We start from the raw sequence: 10,363 nt of genomic DNA, 5'->3' as shown, positions 1-10,363 counted from the left end.
TACATTCGCGCTTATGAGTTATAACACCTCTGAGAACCTAAATCTACCACCAGGGACAAGAAAACAATTGAAAATCATTTTTTAAAAGGTGCAATGTATAAAACAAACGTATTATAAGCGAATAAGTAACGAATAACTAAAAGGGTAACAGTCGAGCGCTGAAACTGGAACATACGCGCTAATAGGGTTATTTCATCTCTAAGAACACATAGTTATCACAAGAGACATGAACACAATTGACAATCGAGTTATTTCAAGGTGAAGTAACAGGGTATATTTACCGAGCGTTGGAACGGGTGCATGTATACGCGCTATTAGGATTAGTTCATCTCTAAGAACACATAGTTACCACCAGAGACATGAACACAATTGAAAATCGATTTATTTCAAGGTTCAACGTAGACCACTCGTATCAAAAGCGAATAAGGAACGAATAAGTAACAGGGTACTATAGTATAGGTTTCCCGATTTGCCACGTATCAGGTACGGTTGGTACGTAACGCAACCGTTATTGCTGTTTTGGAGGTATCATTTTAAGCATGAAATTATTTTATTCATCATGATAAAATCAAAAGAATTGAAATGCGTATCACCAAAAAACTAGCTTAACGATTTATTTGATAACGATTACAACGTTTCAAGAACTCTTTGTTTATGATTCTTTATGGGATGATTTGCGTTTCACTTTAACATTGGTTTCTTACAGAGTGAGACTTTGAAATAATTAACATAATAACTATAGACTACTTTCTAAAACACATGATACTGGTGTTGGTTATATTTGCTAACGTATAAAATTTGCGTAGTTTTCATATTATAATTAGTTCTTGCATGATTTTGAAATTAGTTTTATTATTCAATTAATCTATTTCGATCATTGCAGCAGAAGGTTCTTTAATGATAGAATAAGGGATCTGAGATTTCATAGTCAGTGAGTGATAAATTGGAATTTTCCGTCTTATTTTTTTTTCTTCTCGAAATGCATTCAAGAAAGTAAAATTGAAAAAAATGATGAATTCACTATTCGGTTGCCAATGAAAAAAAATCATTCCTTGAATCAATGAATTTAATTGACTAGAATAATTTTCATATGATTGTACTAATGACTTACTAAGATTTATACTGCACTCGTTCTATTTGAGCAGTCAAAATGCGTTGACTGTATATTTCTATGCCATATACAGTCACTGACCTGATATCACTTTTCCTCATGAATATTTAAATAGAAATTGTCGAAATTATATTTAATTATTCATACGACCTTTTCAACCTGTTCTTGTTTCCAATGTAAACAACGATGCGTTTAACGACTCAAACTTGTTTCTTTTGCAATTTTTGGGAAAACATATTTCACTTATTAATATTTTTTTGTTTGCAACCTATAAATCATTATGTTTTATGTTTATTGTTGATATTTTAGTCTGCAACGAATTTTTTCACCATTGATTGCGGTAATGATGTACAATTCATACGGTGTTTTATATTTCTCCGTCTGTGTAATATGAGGCCTTTTTAAAGGGGGATTTTTCCCAATATTTAAATCAAATAAATAACATTAACACAATAAACAACAATTGAAAATGTTTTTTTAAGATTGCAGTATAAAGACAATAATCAATTATAGTGCATTGACTTGACATATCAACGATATAAGGATTCGGCCCGAAATGGGGGAAATGCTCGGCACAGCCTCGCATTTCCCCGTTTCTAAGCCTCATCCTAATATCGTTGATATGTCAAGTCAATGCACTATTATTGTCTATTTATCCAGCAATTGGGTGTCCTACTATACAGATACAGTCCTACAGATATCGCTATGCTGTATATATATACTATACAGATATCGCTTTAAAGCTCCGCCCACTGCCGGACTGAGTATTGTTTGAACCTGTGTGACCTCAGAATGTGTATTCCAGTTGCATTCCAATGACGATGACAATTGTCGATTTAAACTTGAATGTGTATGATTGTGTTACAAAATCAACCATGTCAATTTCAGCATGCATGTTTAGTGAATGTCAAGTCTGAAGTGTAGGACAACTCGTACACTTCTGTTTCAAATTTGACAATGTTTTGTTATTTGTTTTTACTGTTGAAATTAGTTGTTATGTTAAAATAGATAATTATTCACCTTGAGCGATGTATTATTGTTGACCATTCGAGATTCTTTTTTGCGAACCCGTCTTCAGCGTAATGTGTGATTTTGATATTACTACGCGGGCCTCAAGGGATTACAAATTGAAAATAAATGCTAAATATGTTAGTTTTTGTGTCTTTCAAAACACAAACAATATACAGAATTAAATGCAGGATAAAAACAATAACTGTTTAGTGTCTTTAAATATCAGCTGTATTGTACTCGGCTCGAAACAGGTGTAGTAGCTCGCTAAAAGCTCGCATACACCTTGTTTCCTAGCCTCGTACAAATACAGCTGATATTTAAAGACACTAAACAGTTATTGTCTATGTCATATACAGTCACTGACCTGATATCACTTTTCCTCATGAATATTTAAATAGAAATTGCCGAATTCATAATTAATTATTCATACGACCTATTCAACCTGTTCTTGTTTTCAATGTAAACAACGATGCGTTTAACGACTCAAACTTAGGGAGCTACCATTTGATTTTTATGGGGGGGGGGGGGGGGGGCTAGGATGAAAAATTTTGTCCTGCAATTTTTTAAAGCTGTAATCTCTGTCCTGCCTTTTTATTTTTCACTCTGTTCGGTCCTGCTTTTTTTTTTTAGTTTATCCTGACTTTTTTCTACCTAAATTGTCGTTCTGACTTTTTTTTGCAAGTGTCTCATCCTACCTTTTTTTTACTCAAAACTCCTGTCCTGCCTTTTTTTTAAATTTCATCCTAGCCCCCCCCCCCCCCCCTAAAAATTAAATGGTAGCTCCCTTATTTCTTTTGAAATTGTTATAAAAAAACATGTTTCACTTGTTGATTTTTTTGGTCTGCAAAGTAACTATAAATCATTGCGTTTTATGCTTATTGTTGATATTTTGGCTCATTCTGAAACATATTCGTTCACCATCGATGTATATTTCATAGTGTTGTTTTTTTCTCCGCCTGCATGATATGAGGCCTTTCTATAAAAGGGGGAACTTTCCCAATATTTAAATCAAATGATAGCATTAACACATTAAACAACAATTAAAAATGTTTTTATTAGATTGCAGTATAAAGACAATAATAGTGCATTGACTTGACATATCAACGATACATGTATAAGGATTCGGCACGAAACGGGAAAAATGCTCGGCAGAGCCTCGCATTTCCCCGTTTCTAAGCCTCATCCTTATATCGTTGATATGTCAAGTCAATGCACTATTATTGTCTATATATCACCTCTTAGAACCCAAATCTACCACCAGAGACAAGAAAACAATTGAAAATCATTTTTTTAAATGTGCGACGTATAATACATATTTTATCGTATGTTTTTCTTTGTTGTGATGTTATGCTATTGTTTCAGAAAAAGGGAGAAGGTTTGGATCCATTAAAACGTTTAATCCCGCTGCAAATGTTTGCACCTGTCCTAAGTCAGGAATCTGATGTACAGTAGTTGTCGTTTGTTTATGTAATATATACGTGTTTCTCGTTTCTTGTTTTGTTTATATAGATTAGACCGTTGGTTTTCCCGTTTGAATGGTTTTACACTAGTAATTTTGGGGCCCTTTATAGCTTGTTGTTCGGTGTGAGCCAAGGCTCCGTGTTGAAGGCCGTACTTTAACCTATAATGGTTTACTTTTTAAAAATTATTTGTATGGAGAGTTGTCTCATTGGCACTCACACCACATCTTCCTATATCTATTATAAGCGAGTAAGGAACGAATTAAACAAAGTATTATTCTGGCTCCGAAACGATGTACACCCCGCCACATTATGCAAGTATGTGCCTAAATCAAGAGCCTGAAATTAAGTGGTTTTCGTTTGTTTTTGTGTTACATATTTGTTTTTCGTTTATTTTTTGTATACAGATACATTGTCATGTCTGGGCCTTTTATAGCTGACTATGCGGTATGGGCTTCGCTCATTGTTGAAGACCGTACCGTGACCTATAGTTGTTAGTTTCTGTATCATTTTAGTCTTTTGTGGAAAGTTTTCTCATTGACAATCATACCACATCTTCTTTTTTATACAAGCGCTAAAATGGTGATCTTCGAACCAAGAACCATCTTCAAACATATGAATGTATTTGCAGTAAAAAGTTAGAACGTATAAAAATCAAATGAGGAACAAATAGGTATCAAACATAAAGTAACAGGATCGGTTGAGCACAAACACGCATAAATAGGTGATAAAAGGGTCAGTTTACCTCAACAAATTTAGAACTATTACCAGCTAGATAAGAATATAAACAATTAAAAAGGGGGAAGGATATCAAAAATCGAATAAGTAACGAATAAGGAATAAGGAATAAGTAACGAATAGGTAACGAATAAGGAATAATGAATACGTAACGAATAAGGAATAAGGAATAAGGAATAAGTAACGAATCAGGAATAAGGAATAAGTAACGAATCAGGAATAAGGAATAAGTAATCAACTTGACGTCCATTATAGCTGGATACATTGTGCTAAACATATGCAGTTAATACATCTGATGACGTTTTCAGAATTTTTCAATCAGAAACTTTGTTTTCTCTTTTTTTTACAATTGCGTGTGTACCAATCCTCTTAATTTGATATGTGTGGTGTTCTGAAACTTTAGAATATTGCCACTAAATACAAATCGTTCTTCAATAATAATATTGTCAATTTTATTACACGTGAAACATGGAGGGTCGGGCTTGGATTCTTCCGTCTCTTCTTACTATCTGAAAAGGCATATCAATTATCCTCAAAACGACCCTGTAGTAGTCATTGTACATAACTATCATTTCCAAATTACTATAGCTAAAATATGAACAAATAACAAATAAAGAATAAGTAACTAAATTGAAAACCCTGTTATAAAATATATGTTTTACCTTTAACTGTTACGTCCTGCATTTATTTTTATGGTTCACTTTCATTTGTACATTTCATTATTTCATTGTTTGGAATATGAAAAAAAAAATAATAATTTGCTCTTTCGAAGTAAATAGACGCAGATATATAAACAATACGACTGGATGCAAAGCAATACTAAATAAATGCTCAGTAAGAATTAAAACGAATTAAAATAAAACATCTAATTTTGGAAAATTATTACAATTTCATATGAAAAAACAATAATAGACGTTAAAGTTAATTCAATCAATATTCAGCACCATTTATCAACAACACTTTGATCGCACGTCTATATCCAGCGGGTAACGATAAATCTGACATCTATACTGCATTGCGAATTTATCCGAATCCAAATTATCAGTTATAAACTATGTTGCTCCAACGTCCTTTAATCAGTCAATTATATTGTTAATTCGTATATATATCCACAGTGACATCAGCAAGGAACAGACGCTGAAAAATAAAACTTCCACAGAAAATGAGACTGAAACAACTGATTATAAATATTGGGTGGGATAAATAATGGGAGGGTTAGTTTTCGGCTATCGACGGCAGAATGAAATACTTAAAATTCTTTAAATCACAAGTATATAAAGGAACCAATCAAAATGCATCGTTATGTCATAAAATTCATAACAAGTTGTATCATTAGCTGTATGTAAAGAACCGAAATATTTCGAACAGTATAAATTTACGAAATAGTTCGAACAGTATAAATTTAAGTCCATTTCTTTTATCTCCAGTCGCCAATTATATCTTTTTAATTGATTAAAAATAGCAGAATTATATTATTTTTTATAGATTATGATAAAGGGACCCAGTTTGTCAGCTGTAAGGTAATATTTGAAGAAACCTCAAAGTATAAGAGAGACGGGAGTAACTTCCAAGCAAGGACCGAAGCGACTTCGGGAATGTCCGGAGAGCCGACAACCTTGGTTCGGAAGTAAACTGGACCCCTGTTGTGTTCACTTATCGCTACACTTCGGTGCGAAGCTATAGATAGAACGGCGGACCAGTTTAGGTTCGGAAGTTGAGACGGAAGATACCATAGCAAAATTCAAAACTCATAAATCGATGAAAAAATGACAGCATAATGACAAAAAAAACCCATAAACGACGGAAGACAAACAAGACTGAAAAAAATCTACATAAAAAACGAAACGGACTGCCTGGGGTGAACTCAGATTATTCAGAAGCTGAGTTAATAAGCCATATGCAGTCTTCACAATAAACTTTAAAAACTTCAAGCCGCCATAGCTTATGATTTTTGGATTTTTTGTAGCAAGATTCTGATGGCCTGTAGAGATGATTTTTACAGGCTTGCAAACAATTATACGTCACGGTGCCTCGGCTGCTGGGCCTGTGATTGAGTGAGAAGACTGAAATTTAACTACTATAATTAATACAACTATAGAAATATTGAAAATGTCTGCTGATGTCTTTCAATTTTTGCTAAAATAGAAAATAAAACGGGGGTCAATACACAAACATTTTTTAAGCAAGAATATAGATATATGTGAAAAATCAATAAGTTCAAGTAAAAAGTGTAAATGACGTCTAGTTCACAAGACGCCGGTCATCATATGAGACATATGACCATAGATATTGATCATATAAAATAAATATGGCTATTTCTATATATCTATGATATGACTAACTAGTTGTGAACATCCTTGTCGCACGAGTTGTGTGATTTTCTGTTACATACATATATTATCCATTTTCAAAGATTAACATTATCCCGTTGTGTGTGGCCTTTTTAATCTGACCGGAATTTAAAAATATGTCGATTTTTCTATTTTCACAAAGAAGGACGATCGCTAATCATGTGGTTACTTTTGTTGATCATCTGTATCTGTTTCGTGTTTTTTGACGTTTGGTATTTCATTCGATTTGGAATCACATGTTCCTTTTACACGTTTACCAAGTCGACTTCACTATTTGAAGAAAGCATTTTTTATGGTAAGTTAAGTTTTAAACGGGAGATAATCCAGATATTTCTTACGGTGACGATAGAAATTCTTCACTGACTGACGATAAACTCCGGGTCCAGTTATTTATATTTAGAATAGTTCTGTATTTCAGTAGCTATTCGTTGGTTAAGTTCTGTCATGTATCAAAAGGGAAATTGAATGGTGCATTGTATGATCAATTTCGTCTTCACTTAGTCAAATAATTATGACGCTTTGAAAGGCGAAAGGCTAGTCTATATCCTGATTTTTTTTACTAAGTATTATATATCACCGGCTGTGTCTCGTAAAGTTTGTTTTAAATGTTATTTAAAAAAAAATACAGATGTCATCATTACAAAGTGGTACATGTAGAGGGAACGACATAGCATCTTGAAAGAACGAGATAACTATCTTGTGGGAACGACATAGCATCTTGAGGGAACGACATAGTATCTTGAGGGAACAACATATTTTTTTTTCTTTCATGGCCGCATTCTGCCACCGTACATGTATCTGCAAAATATTTTTTTAGATATACGCTTAAAAAAATAAAGATTTTATACATTATATATAGCAGACGGACACATAATTGCCGCCGAAAGAAAGAAGATGATATTAGTGGTTGCCAGTCAATAAAGATTAAGAAGATGAAGCATGATTCACAATAATGAGTGCTAATGAGACAACTCTCCATCGAAGTCGCAATTTGTAAAAGTAAACCCTTATACTATTAAATATTGTAATATATATTAAAAAAATACGACATGCTTCTTTTATTGTTACTATGAAATTTAAAGAGTAGATGATAATATACAATTATGGCCCGTTGAAAAGGTGAATATCCAAAATTGCCAACACGAGAAGGTTATTTCAATGAGATTGACAATTTTGGATATTCATCGATTCTAAGGGGCCACAATTGTTTTTATTAAACCGAACTCACAGTGCAAGGGTCTTTTGAACACTAACTATATTTTTACATAGCAAATACTAGCTGACGTTTGAAAAAAACTCAGGAAAATACATTTGTGATCTAGAATTTCTCGAATGTACAACAAAGGTAGAATCTTTTTGTAAAATATTGATGCCCCTATTTTCTTTGTAGGAATATGTTTAACAACGGATCTTGATTTTATGATACATATGAATAATGCTAGATATCTACGAGACTGTGATTTTGCTAGGTTTAAGTTTTGAATACAGAGTAAAGCATGGAAAATGGTACAGAAATTAGGAGCTACCATGTCCAATGCTGGGAATAATATTAGATACAGACGTTCTTTACAACTCTTCGATATTTATAAGATCAAAACAAAGGTATGATAGAGCGAATCAGAACAGAATCAGTAAATCTAATATCTCCAAACTAAACACTGAAGTCACTCTTTCTGACACAGTCGCACAGCATCTTAATCAGAGTAATTTTGTAGTCGGACTCATTTTCTCATTATTCAATTTTGTATGTGTGCATAGATATTAATGATTTTTTACTTGAATATCATGTATTGCATATTACAAATTTTTATTCTAAAATATTTTTTTATGAGTATTTATTGAAGAAATTAATTTATATCAACCGATAAGGAATCATTATCATGTTATTTTGCACTCGATAATGTCCGCGTATTTATAGATCGGTTACCAGTCAAAAACGAAACTTACTGCATGGATTTTATTGCTGGTCTTAACTGCATAATTTGATTTATAATTTGATTTGGTTTATTTGTATTGCTTTACTTGTGCCTTTTTTTTAAAACTGCAATTGTTTTAAATAATCATTTTAATCATTGTATATAATTTTATTGTTACTATTCAGCTAAGCTTCACGGTCATCGCGATGTAAAAAGTAGAGATGAGATTATGCTGTTATATAAGTGTGTAAGTATAGATTATAACATGCCTTTTTCCATATTGGCCCTGGTATCATCCCGAGACTGCCATATCGGCATCGAGGCTTTAGCCGAGGGCCGATATGGGTCGAGGGATGATACCCGGGCCAATATGGAAAAGACATGTTATAATCTTTTTATCACATATTTAAGTTCTGCAGAAAAGAGAAAAAAGTTCAATTATAACAATTTAATGATACATAAAAGGTAAAATCTTAAACAATTTATTAAAAACGTGTCGTTCAGGATGCAATGACGTCACGTCATTAGGTACAGGGCACAATATGGATATCTCTTTTTTGCCCCGGGCAATTTTGAGGTTATTGCATATGCAAAACCTAAGGTATTCATAACAAATATGTGATAACGTTTAATATTTTTTAGTTAGTATACTGGGACGACAGGTCTTTCTACCTAGAACAACAATTCATCAGGACAAGGGACGACTTTGTATGTGCTGTCAATATAGTCAAACAAACAATGATAGGATGTTCTCCCGCCTTGATCATAGAGAAACTTACTGGGGAACAGAGGGAACCAGTTTTGACAGAAGAATTAAAATGTTTATTAGAGTCATGGCAGCTATCTAGCGAAAGACTTCGACAGTCAAGTTGATGACGGTTTAACTTTAGTTTGATTTTTATTTTTAATTAGTGAAATTTGCAAACATTTGATAATTCAAGCTACTTAATTGTTCTTACAGTTTTATGAATTAAAACCGATTATAATTCGAACATGTTAGTGGTATATTACGATTAACAAATCATTCCAATGTCAGGGGCGGATCCAGCCATTTTAAAAAGGGGGGTTCCCAACCCAGAGTAAAGGGGGGTTCCAACCCCCGGACCCCCCCCCCCCTCTGGATCCGCGCCTGAATGTTACTGTTACAAAATATAGTTATGTTCATTTTATTTTCTTAATAAATTTTTCTACACTTAATGTTTTTATTCCGAACTTTGGTAATATAATGTCCCAAGAAGCTGCATTGTGACGTATATATATGAGGTATGTGAAAAAATAAGTTCATCACGGATAATCTGATAATATTTGTCAAAATGGAAACACGTCGCTAGAAATCAATGATTAGTTGAAGGATATACGTCAGCAAAATTAGAATCAAGACCAATACCGTGTCTGGACTGTAACAAGGATACAACCATGGTATTGGTTTTATTTCGTTGTAGATCTGACTGATTCAAGATAACGAATTTTGCCTTATTTATGCTCCTTTTTATAGCACGTAAACTTGTGCAAGCATATTATCAAAATGGAGCTTTACTTTCAATGCATGTTAATTTTTGTGTCATTTTGTCGTCTCATTAGCATTCATACCACGTCTTCTTTAATACATGTATCTAATATGATCTAGTAATATAATTACTCCATGAATTATTTGCTTTACTTTGTAATGATAAATTGCTTCAGTGGAGAACTGAGTTGAAGATTTGATATCCAATTTGAATGAAATTAAGATCTATCGGAACTCGCGTGCTCTGTCGTATGAGACAACAAAATCTG

General features: G+C 33.1%; 1 protein-coding gene across 1 annotated transcript; it reads left to right on the top strand.

The window, feature by feature from the left end:
- Positions 1-6,780: 6,780 nt before the first annotated feature.
- Positions 6,781-9,571, top strand: LOC143042957 (protein THEM6-like). Its single transcript, XM_076215460.1, is given in 3 exon segments — positions 6,781-6,966; positions 8,062-8,273; positions 9,230-9,571. Coding segments are annotated over 3 exon segments (579 nt in total). The 5' UTR covers positions 6,781-6,830; the 3' UTR covers positions 9,461-9,571.
- The last annotated feature ends 792 nt before the right edge of the window (positions 9,572-10,363 follow it).

The sequence above is a fragment of the Mytilus galloprovincialis genome, chromosome 8 (assembly GCF_965363235.1).
Source record: "Mytilus galloprovincialis chromosome 8, xbMytGall1.hap1.1, whole genome shotgun sequence".
Lineage (NCBI taxonomy): Eukaryota > Metazoa > Mollusca > Bivalvia > Mytilida > Mytilidae > Mytilus > Mytilus galloprovincialis.
This window is presented reverse-complemented; position numbering and strand designations above follow the sequence as displayed.